General features: G+C 41.6%; 1 protein-coding gene across 1 annotated transcript; it reads right to left on the reverse strand.

Annotated features, from left to right (window-relative positions):
* Positions 1 to 9,644: 9,644 nt before the first annotated feature.
* slc2a6 (solute carrier family 2 member 6) lies at positions 9,645 to 17,404 on the reverse strand. The gene is made up of 8 exons (XM_026165622.1): positions 17,017 to 17,404; positions 15,344 to 15,615; positions 13,005 to 13,101; positions 12,072 to 12,171; positions 11,682 to 11,875; positions 11,388 to 11,563; positions 10,916 to 11,211; positions 9,645 to 10,026 (listed from the first exon to the last, which is right to left on the reverse strand). The coding sequence occupies exons 1-8, from the start codon at positions 17,059 to 17,061 to the stop codon at positions 9,716 to 9,718; spliced, it is 1,491 nt and encodes a 496-aa protein (XP_026021407.1). The 5' UTR covers positions 17,062 to 17,404; the 3' UTR covers positions 9,645 to 9,715.
* Between the last annotated feature and the right edge of the window lie 766 nt (positions 17,405 to 18,170).

Genomic DNA, 18,170 nt, shown 5'->3' on the forward strand with positions numbered 1-18,170 from the left:
CACGTGTAGTGTTACAAGTGTTACTCTTTAGATAAAAATGGAATTTTGTTGTTTTTTTAATATAAAAACCTGAAAAGATTAAAGAAAAACTCAAACCCTCCAGCTCAGCTGCTTGTTGTTTTTAGCAGGCAACATAAGGGGATGAATGATGGGGTGTTGGGTTTGCCAATAAAAATAAATAAAAAAGTGCCCTCACTTCAGTGACTCACAGCAAATGTAGTACTTTTTTCTCCCCCTGCGGGCCTTTTGTGTAATGTGGGTGAAAACCTGAGAACTTACGGAGACCCCCAGGGGACATGGGAGAAAAAAAAATTAGGGAGGAAAAAAAAAAATTAGGGAGGAAAAAAAAAAATTAGGGAGGAAAAAACAAATTAAGACGGACTTTTGCGAGATCTCGCAAAAGTATTGCGAGAGATCTCGCAATAAGTATTGCGAGCGCTCGCAAAAGTCCGTCTTAATTTTTTTTTTCTCCCTAATTTTTTTTTTTCCTCCCTAATTTTTTTTTTCCTCCGTAATTTTTTTTTCTCCCATGTCCCCTGGGGGGCTCGGTAAGAACTGCCTCTTTTTCTTTTTCTTGTTTTTTTTTCATGTTGGCGTCATTTCAGCTTACAAGATGTTCTTAAAGATTTGATTTTTTTTTTCCAAAGCACCTTAGAGCAGTTTAACCACATTTTTATGTTCGTCACTGGGTTGCAGAGTACACCTGGGGGTTCAGTGACATGCCTGAGTGCACCTTACATGTCTGTGGTGTGAGATTTACAGCTTGTTTCCCAACACAGAAACCCATTTCGACAGGGTCGACCCCGCTGACCTTTCATCGCTGTAGACTAATGAAGCACATATTCTAAATGCTACAAGTAGGTCAAGGAAATTTTAATGAAACAGGCTGAAAATATAGAAAATGTAAAGGTAGAACATGGTGAAATGTTTCAGTTTTGAAGCATGGGAAAATGAATTATAAGGGGAACACTGATAACACCTGGGATTGAGAGGAATCTGAGGAAAATCTGCACTATAAAGGAAATCCTGGGTTGCAATGCAATATCAGAGTTTTCATTAAAACTATTACATATATTTATTTGGGTTTGTTTATCCCATCCTCATCCCAAAACAGTCATTTGGAACGTCAGTCGTACAGGTATGGGTGAGAGTGCTGGGTGTGTCTGAATTATGACAAGTGGGTGAGGTAATTGTACGTGAATGAGAGTGTGTATGTTTCGATGGGCCAGATGAGCAACATTCCAGCGATTGACCAATCCCCAAAGAGTGTGACATTCCTTAGAAAGAATGGGTTTCCAATATAATTTGTGTTTGTGTTTATTGCCCTGTTTTATATAAACTGAGAGCAGGAAATGCCCGGGCAGGGGTTCATCCAATTTGATCCTTTCTTTTAGCCAGGCACAATGTTAAAGATGATAATAATGACAATGATAATGGTAACAGCCCATTTTGCAATTCCAGTTTTATAACTGAAGACTGCAGGGAACAAAGGAAAGTAAACTCTGTCAGTTAGAGCTGATTAAAATTTGTATGACCTAGTATTATAGTATTACTCACAAAACTGGTCATTTAAAGTGAGAATAATCTAAAGTGGGTTTGAGATGTAAATCTGCTAGTACCAGAAAGTTTAGATCTGCTGATAAAGAAAACAAGGCTATCAAGGTTTTAGCCTTTAGTCTTTTGTTTTCAGTCTTAAGTAGACGGCCTAATAATCAGGGATCTAACTAATGGGAAATTCAGAACAGGTTATGAATCACAGTGTAGGAAATAACTATTTGAACCCCTGCTGAATTTGTAAGTTTGCTCACTTATAGAAAAATAATTACAGTATCTTATATTTATTGTTTATTTGTTGTTTAATTTTAATGGAGGGAGACACAATTTTAGCCAAAAATTAAGAAAAAAAAAACATTACACAAAAGTTAAACTGATTTTCATATGAATGAGTGAAATAAGTATTTGATCTCTTATAACCCAGACAGAATTTTGCCTCCCACAGAGGGGCTGTCTGCCCATGAGGCACAACGATTACAATCTTCATCCATCCATCCATCCATCCATCCAACACCAAGGTGTTTCCAGGCCAGCCAAGAGATATAATCTCTCCAGCGAGGAGATCCAAGACAAAGATGTGCCTTCCTCCCAGTGGCATATGCCTGGAACACCTCACCCAGGAAGAATCAATCAATCAATCAATCAATCAATCAATCAATCAATCAATCAATCAATCATAAAGTACATCTGTCCACAGAATCGGTTTCTTCCATTCCACCTCTCCTCCACCACCAGCAAGACCAAAAAGTTTCAAAGGACATCAGGGATAAAACTGTACAACTACTCAAGGCTAGAATACAAGACCATCAGCAAGAAGATTGGTGTGATTATTTGGAAATGGAATGAATCTAAAATGACCACCAATTGCACTCTCAATCGAACTTCATCCAAGATCTTTTTCATGAGATAAGAATGACTATGAGAAAGGTGGTGGATGATCCCAAACCTTTCAAAACTGCACAGGAGGAGCCTGTTAATGATCTGAAGGCAGTTGGGACCATAGTCACCGAGAGCACCACTGGTAACATACTGGGCCATAGTGGACAGAAATCTTGCAAGCTCCCAAGGATCCCCTGCTCAAGACAGCACGTGTACAGGCCTGACTTATGTTTGCCAATAAGCATATATATGAATGAAAGAAGGTTGGGAGAAAGTACTGTGGTGAGATGAAAGCAAAATCAAACTCTCTGACAGCAACTTGACCTGGAATGTTTGGAAGAACAAAAGGGCTGCGTATTACTCCAAGTAAAGTCCCTCAACACTGAAGATGGATACCATGACAAAACCCAAAAGATACTGCCAAGGCAACAAGAGTGTCTAAAGAAAAATTACATTAAGGTTTTGGTCTTCAGACCTCAATCTGAAACAGCATCTGCAACTGTGGAGCGAGATGAAAGTTCAAGTTGTCAAGTGGCAGCCAAGTAAAAAAAATGTGTGCGAACTTGACCAACTATAAGAAACGTCTTACCACCCCCAACCAAAAAGGTTATTTGAGGATCAAGTCTTAATTTCACTCAGTGACATGCAAATTAATTCTTAATGTTTATACAATGAGTGTTTTCTTTATTTTATTTTTGGTTGATATTCTTTCTCTCCCCAGAAATATGAAACTATCAGAAAATGTAGAGACTGTTGATTTCTTTGTAAGTGAGCAAACTTAAAAATTCAGCTGGGGATCAAATAAATATTTTACCAAATGTACAATCATAGAATTGTAGTTTGTCTAAATCATAGTTTGTTAAAGCAACAGATACCATTATATATATATATTTTCATATGACAGTAAAAACCTAAAATAATATTACTGCCGCCAGTGTACAGCAAGTCTTAAAAGAAAGTGAGACACATTTAAACTTCCCTGCGATTGCTGTGGTTGCTAGCAGATTGTCATAGTTTGCATGAAAGACGCAAAGTTGTCTACTAACGACTTGCAGAGTGGTAATGAAAGGTGAAAAAGTGTGACGCAAACTAGAAACAGGAAAAAAGTTGTGCCACAGCGCTGCTGCCAACATGTTTGAAAAGGTGCAGCTTTTACTTTAAAGGTTAATGATCCCTGTTTCCAGTTTGCGTTGCATGTTTTACAGCTGGTGAATATTTGCAGTAAAGTCACTACAACCAAATACAACCGTGGCAATCTGCTAGCAACCAAAGCAATCCCAACGAAGCCTTCTCCAATTGATTGGGGAATACATGTTCTTCCCTAGTGACTGGTGGTTGCCAGGAAAGTCTCTGACTGGTTTCTAGACCTGTGTAACCGAGGCTTGTCCATCAACCTCTAATAACCACTCGCCAACCAGACAGGGAATATAAATTGCTCCGTTGTTACTGGTGGTTCACAGTGCCTAAGGTGACTGGAGCAAATAAATGTAACCCTACACCGTCACCATTATTCTTACACATGTTTCAGACCTACAGTACACACTGGTGCAAAAAGAAAGCATGAGATACTTTTGCAGGGCTACAAAAATGTTTATTTTGTTGTTCATTTTGTGTATATTTGTCCAAAAAACAGTTCATAAAATGCAAAATATGGATAATAAAGAAATCTATTATAGAATTGCTTTACGTTAAACAATGTGATAGAAACGCCTCAGCTGCAGGCAAGAAAAGGCCGTCGAAGAGGACATTCATCTTGAGGAACTTGTACCTTTTTGTGGTTTGTGTGTGTTAAGACTTTAGTGTTGCTGTAACTATTTCTTCCAGGAATGCTCATCTAACAAGCTCATGTGTTGGTTCTGGTGTTGAATCAGGGTCAACGGGTTGGTCCTTGGAAATCCTTCTGTGTGCCATCTCTTATAAATCTGTCTATAAGTGATTTAATTCCAATCTATACGTAAAAAATGAGATCAATAGATTCGCACCATTCAACACAGCAGCTTCCACAAAGCTTTTCTTTGATTTTATAAGGAGCAAACCGCATGTGTCACCTAATTGGACTCATTCGCATTGGAAAAAACAATACCTCAGTTATTAAACACACCTGTAACCTTCCTCGCAAATGTGGGTGTTTAACGTCTCTAAACATCCCTACACAATCGCACACTGTGTCACACACGTGTGTCGAGGTGTCCCTACCGCTCCCAAGCATTCTTTGATTGCTTGTCACTCAAGTTAGGCAGTTAAGATGCTTTGACAACCTTCATGGAAGCATCCGGTTGCTCCCATTTCACCCTGCAGCATGACAAGAAGAACAAGAAGCCCTGTGACCTACGGTGTCCCACTCTTAGAGTTTGGGTCCTAACACAGTGAGGTCAATGTGAGATTTCATGAGGAGACACTGAGACAGCTTCCACAGAAGAGGTTCACACTTAACTCAGAGCGCCTTAAACTTTTGCAAAGCATCGTGTGTGTTCGTTTCTGTGATGTTACTAAACAACTGGGAGGATGTGGTGACACTGGACGGTGAGTCAGACCCAAACCTTGAACACTGACTGCGCCCTGCGGCATTTGACTCGGCCTGCTGAGTCACATGCCCTTAGCTGACAGCCCACTTTTTCAATGCATTGATTAATAAGTTTTCATGCACATGCTCCCACTTATTATTATTACTTTAAGCCTTTGCCGGAGCTCTATAAGTGCCAACAGACCGTGTGTGTGATTTCAAGAATGATTCTTCCACCAACAAAATAATTTTTTAAGGTGGAGTCCCTGCCCTATGTTTCCCTATGTCTCTGCACCACACCTGCCACTGCTGCACTAAACCAGGTGGCAGTGTGCTCTTCTTCTTTGCCAGACATTCTGCCGGTCAACACTTTTTCAGCCAAAGTGTGTTCTTTTTTTTTTTCTTTTCTTTCTGCCTGTCCCGTTTGGTTCTTTTGCCATCAGAATTATTGTCTAAAGGCAAAGAAAGATGCCCAACAGATTTACTTTACCAAATTGACTATCCCAGCCTTGCCGTAATGGTCCATTTGATTCATCTTTTATTGTTTATTTTATTTATTTCTTTATTTCTTTATTTTATTTTCACTTGCTAGATACGGGACAGACTTGAATGAGGAAAAGAAAAGGGAGAAAGGAAGAGGGGGGGAAACAGTGGAGAAGAGGGACGGGGATAAAGGGCAAAAAAACCTCAAAAACCAACTAAATAAGCAGACAAAAAAAACCAAAAAACCAAAAAAGAATACAAATATCAATCACCTGGATCACCTGTTGAGAAAGAAAAAAGAAAACAAGCAGAAGAAAACGAGAGTAATACAATAAACAACATCACAATGATATATGGGAATATAACAGTAAATACTAAATGTTAAACATTATTGTGCGGCACATAAGATCGACAGCACACAGTGTGCTTTGAGGTAGGAGCCAAAAAGGGTGTCGTGTGCACCCGTGTGTACACCTGTGAGCATGGACGCGTTTGTTTTTAAAAGGTTCCTTCATGTAATGATCTGCTAGAGGGTGTGTGTGTGTGTGTGGGGGGGGGGGCACAGCTCCGTCCTCCAGGGCATGAAGCAGGTATGGAGGAGATCAAGACTCCAGACATCCAGAGGCCCCCAGAACGCAAGAGACCAAGGAAGACCAACAGAGGGGCAGCCGCGCCACTGTCCCAGAAAGAGCTGAGGAGAGTCCCAGATGAGGGGTCACTCAGCAGCCGCGGAGCAGAAGCCAGGGGGAGTTGCAGTGACGTGCCCGTGAGCTCCGCCGGCAGCCAGCTGTGCCTGAGTGACTGAGCCCCAGGCCGAGAGGCCGGGGGCACCCCACCTCCGAAGTGGCCCGAGCGATCCCCAAGATCCAGGCCCCGATAAGCGGCCGCCAAGGAGTGAGCCGGTGTGTACCTGGACGCCCATCCCCAGACACTAAGAACCACCAATGCACCGATGTCTGAGGGAGTCCACCATTGGCAGGGGAAGTGGTGGTGGGTGGAGATAGGCCTCCAAACCTTGGAGGGCCTGAGATGTCCCCAGAGAGGTGGTGTCTGATACCCAACCTGACATATAGACACAGACAAACAGGCACACACAGATACAAACATCCATTCCCACCCTCATGCTCTCATATGCACTTACTCCACACTCAACCAACGTGGAGACAGACATAAAGAGACGCTGTACACACAATCACACTCCCCAAGCGTACTCTACAAACCGGGTCTAGGTACCCTTGCCCCTGGAGGGGGAAAATGCACCCAGACCCATGTGGTGTTACCCTTTTCCCTGCGGTGGGGAGAGGCAGACCGCCCCGACTCCGCAGCAGCAGGGAGGCCCCACATTCCGGACCCCAGTCGGATGGCCAACTCCTCCTCCTGCCCCTCCGCTCCAGCAGGTCGCAGAGAACGGGGGTGAGAGAAGACTCCAAAACCTCCCTCTGCCCGCTCATATGTAATGTTGATGCATGTGTGTTCTAAGGTGCATTTAAAACCCAGGAGGGCATGGAGCTACCTGCCAGAGAGCAGCAGGTAAGCGCATGGTCCCTCCTGATAGCCCTAAATTCTCTACGTGTATTTAAAATTGAGAGGTGGGCAACGACGCCAGGGGTGAGGTGCACACCCTGATGGTCTTTTGGAGTCCGTCTAGCGTGCCCACCCCCAAGATCCTATATGTATGTGTTATGAGAGTGTGAGTAATGTGAATGTCTAAGTTGTTAGATAAAATTGTGGCACAAGAAGCCAGAAGGGGACAGAGAGGGGGATGCCTCCCCTGCACCAAGGTGATACACCTTTACCCCAAGGCCCTGCATGTGTGGGTGATTGTGGTGGAGCAGGAAGAGGGAGGCAGCCGGAGATGGGGAGGGAAGGAAGGTGTTAAGGAATATATTCTAAAACACTTCTTCAGTAAAGACTCAGAGAAAAGAAACACACAGAACGTCTCTGAGACTCGCACCTGAGAAACTGCCCCGGTCTTTATTTTATACTTCATTGTGTGTGTGTGTGTGTGTGTGTGGGGGGGGGGGGGGGGGGGGGGGGGGTCAGAGTGTGGCCCCATAAAATCTTCCCTTAACCTGCTGGTCTCAAAGTCCAGCCAAAAGGCACTTGGACTAAAACAAACATAGCTACGTTAATCCTACCGTAAAACAATAAGACAAGGTACGAACTCTCCCATGCTCCCAGGATGTGGGGGTGAACCAAGCCTGCTAAAAATCACACATCCTGTCACTACACAATTGATTATATGCCTCTAAGTATACATGGTTGAATATTTTCTAATACAAATAACTACATGCAGTATTCTACCATATGCAAACTTATATCACTAAAAGATTATACTGACTACTAAATACAATTTTCCCTTGACAGAAGGGAGGGGCAAAATGTGTTCAAATAAATAAAATGCATGGTTTACATCAGGAATGTCAAATTCATTTTACATCGCAGGCCAGCTTTGATCTCAAGTGGGCTGCACCTCTTAAACTCGCTGTTCATGCCAATGTAAAGAAGTTTAAATGCACATTTAATCCCTCAGATATTTTTAATAAGAAAACAGAAGGGCATCTTCAACAGTATGTCTAAATTATTCCAGTGATAAGACAAACATTGCCGTCAACATTACTCTTTGGGCTGAAATTGTAAGAAATACATTTGTAAAATGACAGAAAAAGCACATCAGACTGTCCCGCAATTAAAAACAGAAGGGTTTTTTTTTTTCATTTGTAGAAAATTGTCTTTTTTTCTACTAAATGTTTCTGTGGACCTACTGCTGTGCTCTCCCTCTGGCCACTTCCTCTGGGAAGTTTAGTTTAGAGCTTTGTTTGTTAGTAGTTTCGTCTCTGTGTATCATACAGTAGTGCTTCCAAGCTGTGCTGGAAGTCTGACATATATAAATCTACAAAATAACAATCAGAGGTATATTATTTGTAATTTGTAATTATTCTAGACTAGTGTATAAAAATTATTACCACAATTAGATGAAAAATAGATGATTAGATGATAAAGTAATCATATGATAAAATGTAGCTGTTAAAATTGTCAGTTATGTGTATTTGCTCTGACCTTTAATGAAGGTGCTAAATGGGAACCTACTTGAGCTGGTGATAACTATTTTTAGCTAGTTGAAATCAGTCTTTAATGATGGTTAAGTTTGATTGATTGGAATCTCTCAAGCTCTCAGATCATTTTTCTAAGACCCCCCATGCCTGCTTTATAAGTATGGGGCGCCGTTTGTAAAGTGAAACATGCTGAAATTAACGGCAACATTTTTCCACATTTAGCTCAAAACAAGTCATTTTTTACAACATTTAGTAAAATATTAGTAACTTTTCATATTTAAAACAGAATTTTAAATGTTAAATCTAAATGTTAAATGTTAAATGTAAATATTATATTAACATCTAAATGTTAAATGGTAAATCTAAATATTATATTTAAATCTATATCTAAATGTTAAATCTAAATGCTAAATGTTAAATGTTAAATGTAAATGTTTAGGCTAACATGCAAATCTCAATCTACACATGTTCGTTCATTTTCTAAAAATCGCTTTGGAAAACACTATTTTACGTCATTTAACTGCTAGTAAAGTTATAGTTAGGGATAAGTTTGGTTTAGGGCTGGAACACATGACTGGAACGTCTATTATGGCGGGACCGTCATTCCACTGGAATTCAGCCATAACCAGACCATGAGAAAGCACGTCCGGCGATTTAGCTGAAAACATCGGAAGATCCGTTTTGTCGGCCATCCAAAGGTTCAGCAGTAGTGCACTCTTAGCAGCTGCAGTCTCCACTTCACAATCGCTGCAGCGCATGTCCAGCAAAATCGCTGGACATGTTCGTAGGCAAGAAGTGAAGCAGCTCATGGCGGGGAGAAGTGAGGGGGGGAGCAGACACAATTTTGCACCGGAGGTTTTCGGGAAGCTTTTATTTCGGTATTTCCGTTGATCCGTACAATAAATTTGCATATTAGCCTAAACATTTAGGTTTAACATTTAACATTTAGCATTTAGATTTAACATTTAGATTTAGATTTAGATTTAACATTTAACATTTAGATTTAAATATAATATTTAGATTTAACATTTAACATTTAGATTGAATATTTAACATTTAGATTTAACATTTCAAATTCTGTTTTAAATATGAAAAGTTACTAATATTTTACTAAATGTTGTAAAAAATGACTTGTTTTGAGCTAAATGTGGAAAAATGTTGCCGTTAATTTCAGCATGTTTCACTTTACAAACGGCACCCCATATATAAGTACATCATGTGAATGAGACTGATGCAGGCCTCAACTGGACTGGTTGATGGTGAACGTGCGTCCCGTCCTGAAGTAGTTCTCTATTTCCTCCAGCGAGCGCTTGCGAGTCTCTGGGATGCACACAGCATTGAAGAGCAGAGAGACGACGCACACCACCGTGAAAAGCAGGTAGGGCGCATACAGGCCATACGTGTCCACTAAGTGTGTGAAGCCGTGCGTGAGCCCGAAGGCCGTCAGCCAGCTGATGGTGACACACACACCAGAAGCTTTACCCCTGGCAGCCAGTGGAAGCACCTCTGACATTAGCAGCCATGTGATTGGGCCCCATCCCATGGCGTATCCTAGGAGACAACCAACAATGTGATAATAAAGCTAACAGCCCACATTAAAGAAGATGACATCATGAGACAATGAAAGCAGCAGACGCCCTTTGTCAGGCACAGTCACAGCACAGAGACAGCATATTTTAGGATGTTCAGACTGGGACATTTCTTTAAGGTGTGATTAACGACGTCTGAAAACAAAACCCCTGAAGGGAAGAAGCACGCTAATGTTGCAGCATGCTAATGCTACAACATGTAAATCATTGGGGGTTTTCTCAGCTGAGCAGGTGTGACAACATATTTGTCCATCATATTTTTATGAGGATATAATGTTGACACGTCATAGTCTGTTAATGAGGCTCCAACAGCGAAATATAACAGAGCTGATGATTTAACACCTCTGATGTAATTTACACAAAGCACATGCCTGACAGGTTACTAAGTTTCTCCTCTACAACCCATAAAAGTATACATGTATTTGTTTAAATGCTAACTTAATTGTTTATGGCGTTTGTTACCAAACAGTAATCTCTGCTGCTGAAAAATAAAGCTGATGCTTAAGTGTCAAAACCTGCAGTTCCTCAAATGACCACTTGAGGCTGACACTAGAAAAACAACGACCTAAAAACCCCAAACTGCTCAAGTCCATCTTTGATATACAGTCATTGGCGCCGCCATAGCAAATTCAACCATATTGGCAGAACAGATTTTCAGGTACTTTCACTGTATAATCTTACAGATAATATGACTTTCTGCATGGTCGAGTTTTTAACACTGATAAGCAGTCTACGTCTGTGTGACGCACTCAAATACTTTATGGATGCAGCTTCCCCCTTGGCACCTCTCACTACCACGTCACTGACTGCCAGAAACAAATAATTAAATATCTGTTGCTTTCAGAACTCACCAAATATAAACACCACGGTACAAATGATCGGCAAGACGCTCCCTGCAGTTTGGGCATTGCTCATAAAAGTGCTTCCAAAGTCATTGTGGGAGGTGTAGTCCGGAGCGGTGTGGTTTGGAGGAGCAGGGCCAGGAGGGCAAGGTGTGGTGTGAGAAACCATGGTGAGAGTCAGAGAGGACAAAAACATCAGCATGCTCGATGTGTACAGCAGAGCCTTGCGTCCTGCTTTGTCCATCAGAAGAGCTGCCACGGCAATAGAGCCGAGGCGCACCAAACCCACGATGGCAGCATCATACCTGGCAGATACAGAAACACAGATATGGAGTTTAAAGACGAACTCGATGTGTTTCGTGATTATTCTTGAGTTTCAAAGTCAATTTAAATGATTAATTAGATGTATCATTTGTGTTATTATCATTAAAGCACAAAAGGCTAAAAACAATAAAATCCACATGGGAAATAAACCACCAACCTGGGTGGCAGGGGGACATTGCTCTTTTTAAAGATGGGCTCCAGGTAAACCAGGATTGGTGTGATGCCTGTCATCTGCTGCAGGAAACGCATCCCCACTGAGATCAGGATTGGCTTGTAGTAGGTTGGTGTTCCCAGCTGAGACCATGTGATTTTGGGCTGTGTGTCGATGCTGTGCTGCATTAATGGAGTTACAACAAATGTGTTAATGTCTATGAACCCTGTAGGATGTATACTGAGGTGTCTCATATTCATCTCCAATGAAACCCAGTAAATCAACTGCTTGCCTATTTACCTGTATGGCAAGGAGCTCAGTCTGGACGTCATACTGATTTCCCCTGAGCCAGCGGAGCACCCTCTCAGCATGCTGCTGCCGGCCCATTGAGAGGAGCCTTCTGGGGGAGGAGGGCATGAACGCCAGCAGCACAACCATCAACACAGCTGGCACCTCGCCTGCCACAGCCAGCCACCTCCATGGCACCACCAGACCTGTCCATTGTATACAAAAAAAAAGAGAGGCAGTTTCTTTTTTAAGATACACCACTTAAAACATCACAACACGGTTTTATATGAGAATACCATTAAAAGCAAGAAAAGTAAGATGCACAACCAATTTTAGCAAAGACAGCTAACTATGTATAAAGCTGGCATAACTAGGTATGCACCAGCACTGGTTTGTTCCTACCAAGAGCGTAGAGCGCCAGGGCCCCAATTACAGCTGTGATCTGAGGGCAGGAGCCAAGAGCTCCTCTCACTTTTTGGTGGGAGATCTCTGAGATGTAAACCTGCAAACACACATAATATCACAGTTGCATAAAGTCAACTAGTACAAATTCAGAGAGTAAGTCAAAAGATGCCAGTAGTGTCTCCAAAAAGCAACTCAACTACACTGAGATGACTCACAAAGACGGTACAAGCACACCTGCTAAATAAGTTATTCAGCATAAAAGGAATTCTGGAATTCATGTAAAGTTCACATGTAATTTGTGTTACGTAAAATGTAAAATATTCAGTGAAATTTACTTGACTGATATACATTCAGTTTATATCAAGTGCATAAAGTTTAAGTGTTTAATTAAATATGTAAGAGAAGAGAAGAGGCGCTTACCATTATAATAGTTACATCTAGTTTCTTTAGCATGTGGAAATTCTCAAAGTTGTTTTAGCTCATGCATCCATGCTCTGTGGGTCTAGGTGAGATTCAGTACTCCATTTTTTTTAACTTAACAATATTTCCAGCTTTACAGGACACTAGATTTTTCCTTCCTGACAAACCTGTTTGCTCTGATGATGCAAATTTACTTTAAGCTCACTTGTCTTTTCAGTTCTGCACTTGTCATAAAAGTAACCAATGGTGTAGCTTATCCCATTAATGAGGGACATGTTAGACAAACTATGTTCATGCTTTCTCACACATGATTTATTCATTTTAGTGACTGTCTATCTAGTTTTAATGCAGTGTTTTTAAAACTGGATGAATTAACTGCAATCTCTTAATACTTTTCTGGGAACACTGAACACTTTTGTCAACATTTTTATAGGATGCTGTAGTCAGGTATCCATATACGTATTAGGGACTCAGAGAATACAAAAAATTATAATAACCATGGTTACCTACAGGAATGGATGCTGCAGTCATCCCTGCGGCAACGCCAGTTAGGAAACGGCCGACCTGGAGCATGGACAAGTTTATAGCTCCTCCCATCAGCATGTACCTGAGACACACATACACAGTTTATTCATTCAAAATAAATAATCTAGGGATATAGAGTATGTTTGGGGAGTGCGACTGTCTGTGCAGTGTCTATTTGTGTCTGTCTACACGTTGGGTGAGTGCCGAGTATTTGGTTGTGCATATGGGGTGGGAATGCACGTCTGTGTCCGCGTGTGCCTGTTCGTCTGTGTCTATATGTCAGGTTGGGTCTTAGACTCAACCTCTCTGGGTACATCTCAGGCCCTCTAAAGTACGGAGGCCTATCTCCCCTCACCACACTCCCTGCCGGTGGCTGATGCCCTCAGACGTTGGTGTGTTGGTGGTCCTTGTCGTCTGGGGCTGGGCGCTCATGTATGTACCGGCTCACTCCTGGTGGCCGATTGGCGGGGCCGGGCGCCTGTGGCCCGGCTGGGCTCCTTCCGGGGGTGGGATGCCCTCAGGCCTCTGGCCTCTGGGCCTGAAGCTCGGTCCTCTCTGGCACAGCTGGCTGCCGGCAGAGCCCGCAGGCATGCCACTGCAACCCCCTCTGGCCTCTGCTCCGTAGCTGCGGGGTGACCTCTCCTTTGGGGCTCTACTCAGCTCTTCCCAGGAGGGTGGCGCGGTTCCCCCCCCCCCCCTTTGGTGGTCCTCCTCGGGTCCTTGTACTCTGGGGCCTCTGGATATCTGGGGCCTGAATCTCCTCTATACCTGCTTCATACTCTGGTGGACGGGGCTGTGGCTCCCCACACTCCCTAGCAGACCGTTACATGGAGAAACCTTTGGAATACAAGCATGCTGATCCACACAGGTGTGCACACAGGTGTACACACGGGTGTTCACAGACTCGGACTACACCTTTCTGGGCTGCTGCCTCAAAGCACATTGTGCGCTGTCTATCTTGCGTGCTGCACAATATCATTTATTATTTAGTATCTACTGTTATCTACTGCTAGCTAGTTTATTGTGATGGTGCTGTTTTTTTTATTATGTTGCTCTTTGTTGTTTGCTTTCTCTTCTGTTTTTTTTCTCCATACAGGTGACCCAGGTGTTTTGTTTTGTTTTGTTTTGTTTTGTTTTGTTTTGTTTTGTTTTCTTTCTTCCCCCCTTTCTCACCGTCTCTTCTCCCCTTTGGTTTTCTTTCTCTCCCTCTCTTTCTTTCATTCTTTCTCCCTGTCCTATCCCCCAGTCATGTCTGTCCCGTTTGTAGCAACTGAAAAAAAAAAATACTTATAATAAAAGTCAATCAAATGGACCAATATGGCAAGGCCATGATGATCCACTTGGTAAAATAAATCCGCTTGGCATCTTTCTTGGCCTTAAGACAACAATTCTGATGGCTAAAGATCCAAACAGGACACAAATAAATAAATAAATAAATAAATAAATAAATAAATAAATAAATAGTCTACAGTGTAATATTCATGAAACACATCACCAGGTGCAACTTTGCAGACCTAAGCAGTGCTGCCAAGACAAGAAGATTACTCCTGGCAATCCTTCCAAATAAGCCATCATTTTTCAGCCCTGCTCATTTAACATGCTGACTGAGGCCTGTCTGAGGTTTAGCTCTTGGGTTTTTTGCAGTTTCTGTGAGCAGTGGAGTTAATCTGCTGAGACATTCACTCCTGGGATGGTTGTGGCATTGTGTTCTTCTTCTTCTGCTTTCATAGAGGTGTTCCAATCTTTCATCTCCGTAATATTAACCATCTTCGTCCCTCACTCACACCACACAGTACCACCGTACTTGTCAATGCTCTTGTCACATCTCGTCTGGGTTACTGTAATTCTCTTCTCTATGGTCTACCTCATAAATCCCTCCATAAATTGCAGTTAGTTCAAAATACAGCTGCTCGTATTATTTTCAGAACTAGATCCACTGAACATATAACACCTGTTCTTAAACAGCTCCATTGGCTCCCAGTTCATCCCAGTTTAGTGCATTATGTGCTTTCAGTGGTATTTTAGGTTTTTAAATGTTTATTAAAGTTTGGATGTCATAGCATCAAAGTACAGAATTTAGAAATAAATGATCTACGTACACAATATTACCAATGTTATAATATATGCTATAATCTTCCTCTTGTTCTGCTGTCATACTATTTATATTTTATTCCTGCACAGTTTGTGTGGAGCACTCACAATTTTGTTGTATGTGTACTATGATAACAGAGCATTTCTATTTTTTCTATTCTGTTCTATGCAAATCTGTCTGTTAAAAGTGTTAAAGAGGGCTTCATGTTGTGTATGCTGTGACTGAGACCAACCCGAGAGTTGTGGGCAACGCCGACATCATAATACTCAGCTTTCGTCCAATCATGTCATTGAGCAGTATGGCCCCTAGCCCCCCGGCTGCAGCACCTAGGGAGTAGATAGATCCGAACCAGGCGGCCTGCTCGGTGTTCATCCTGAGCCGAGGGTCGGCGTCGGGACTCTGGAAATATGGCAGCACGGGAGATGGGTAGACAAGGGAGTAACCAGAGTTGAAGTTCCCCAGGACCGCTGCAAATGCGGCCAGGTACAGTCCAGAGTTTTTAATCTAAGACAAAGAGGTGTGGACACGTTCAAACACAAGATCAACTGCACATATATAGTTGAAACTGATCTGGATGTTCAGTGAATCAATGATAGGTGTGGAAGTGTCTGAGAGGTTTGTCATCCCAAATAAATTAAAAATCAGCATGTTGTCCAGAGAGTAGATATAAAGGGGGGGGATTATATATAATAATAAAAATAATATAATATTAATATAAATATGTGGTGACATCCGGTTTTAAACAGACAGACTGGCGCTCCCCCTCTCTTTCTGTCCTTTTATGGAAAATCTCTGCATTTCTATACATACTACCTCCTTTGTCAACAGGCAAGCTAACGGTCTCTTTCTCCTTTTATGGAAATGTTTTTGCCAATCCTACTTCCTTGAAAACTTGCTTAAGTATAAATAAAGAATGTTTTGGATGCCCTGGGCGGTCTTTTTCCTCTGGCTCATATCTGTCCTGCACACGTTGCTGCAGGATGGATCGGGCGATGAGGGGGAGTCGTCCATGTGTGCACATGTATAAGATATCTTGAGTCTGAGTTCTTTTGCCTTCAACAATTCTCTCTTCACAGACCATGACAGAAAAGGGAGGTGGGAAGTGATGAGTTAACTTACAGAAGAGAAGTCACGCACAGATTTGTGTATTTTCTGTATTTAAATGTGCAAAAATAGCAAAAAGTAATCAAACCAGTTGAACTTAGTTAACGAAAGTTCTGTGGTGTTTTCCAGAAGTGGAGGAAAAAAATTCAAAACAAGAAACTCTGGATTCACCTTGAAATATTCTCGAGTAATCAGTTAAGAAAGTGACATAAAGCAAGTTGTCTGGAGTTCACAAGCTTCTTGACTTCTGTTTCATTTTCCTGTTGAGGTCATCCTAAAATGCAACACTGCAGTCAGACAAACAAAGCTATGAGCGGTTTGCTTGGAATGGAGAAATCAACATTTCGGCAATGAGCAAATCAAAGTCAGAGGATGGGATGTTTGTGTTGCTCATTGAAAGTTAAATCAGTATAGTAACAGGTGGGATTTCTTTCACTCAGGCCAAGTTTTCATTTATCATCAGAGTTTTGAATCACACTGTAAAATAAATCATGCTTTTTATTTTTCACACATGTCAACTTTACCGTCAAACAAAGAAAGATTTGGACTGTTAACCGTCAGGCTGCAGATAGACATCTCCATTCAGCTGCTGCACTGAACGGTTAGTTTATTCACATAATTTGCATAAACTCAGAGTTTAAAACAGCTCGACACCCACACTATAAACACAGCTTAAAAATACTGTCTGTCTGAAATGAGAAATGAGTTAGACCATAAACAAAGTGATGTAGACATGATCTTATTTCTGCATTAAATCTTTTAAGCTTATAGGATTTCAAATGACAATCAGTGAGCTCAGACCTGGGATGTTGATTGTCTTGGCAGCAGTGGAGTCACTTCATCCATCTTTGCTTTATGGGAGGTTTTTATAACTGGACTCAAGATTCTGACCGTTGATGATCCTCCACACGAAAGAAACTGAAGTTGTTGTTTAAAAGAAAAAAAAAACAGATACAAAAATCCGCAAAAGCACCGTGTGATAAAACGTTATCACAGTGTGCCTAAATACACTGCCCAGCTTTCAACAAAGGACTTAAAAAAACAACAAAACAAACCTAAAAGGAGACGAAAAGGGCTGAATAAAAGTACAGCCAAGTCTGTTTAAAAAAGAGTACGGCACAGCATCTAGTCTGATCAAAGCATTATCTCGATCTTCTGGTGGCCAATGAGCCCGTGTAGGGCTTTCCAGGGTGAGACAATGAAATGACAAAGGCACTGACGCTGCATGTGGGACTTGTGGGAGGTCAGAATGAAAGCGAAAGTAAAACCTCTGTTTGCACTAGACTTTCACATGTGGAAAACAGTGTAACTTTTGATGGAACACTTCACTTTAACATGAGCGTGTATTTAAAGTAGCATATTGGCATCAATGCAATGAGATTCTCCATGTTTAGCACTGCGGATTAAAGCTGCAGTGTTGCAACTGAGTCATAAGAATTAAAGCAGAAGGGAGGGCTCTGCAAAAGGATTCCTGGATTGGGTCATTTGCACAAAAAGCAGAAGATGAAGAGAGCCAGATCCCCCCAGGCAGAATCAAGGGGAAGAAGAAAGTACAAGCTGCTTCTCCCTCAGCCCACACATCATGAGTTTTACAGCCAGATACACAGACAAGTTCACACATAAAAGCCTGCGAACTTACTTCAGTTAACCAAAATATGTTTTTATGAGAATATATTTTGAGATTGCTGTGTTTTGAGGAAGTTCATGAAAGCTTTTAATAAATCTAAACTTCATATCCAAAGCTGAATGGCCATTTACAGCACTTTAAATAAAAATAAATGTGCTTTTATAATAACACACTTAATAAATATTGTGTATCCGATTATTGCGGGCACTTCATTTCTCTTTTGTGTTTATTAATTTGTATTTGACAGTGAAAGAGGGAGAAAGACAGAAGCAGAGCACCCGCTGAAGCCATCTGCATTTCCTCCCAGCTCCCCAGTGATTTTGTGGAA

Source organism: Astatotilapia calliptera, chromosome 4 (assembly GCF_900246225.1).
Source record: "Astatotilapia calliptera chromosome 4, fAstCal1.2, whole genome shotgun sequence".
Lineage (NCBI taxonomy): Eukaryota > Metazoa > Chordata > Actinopteri > Cichliformes > Cichlidae > Astatotilapia > Astatotilapia calliptera.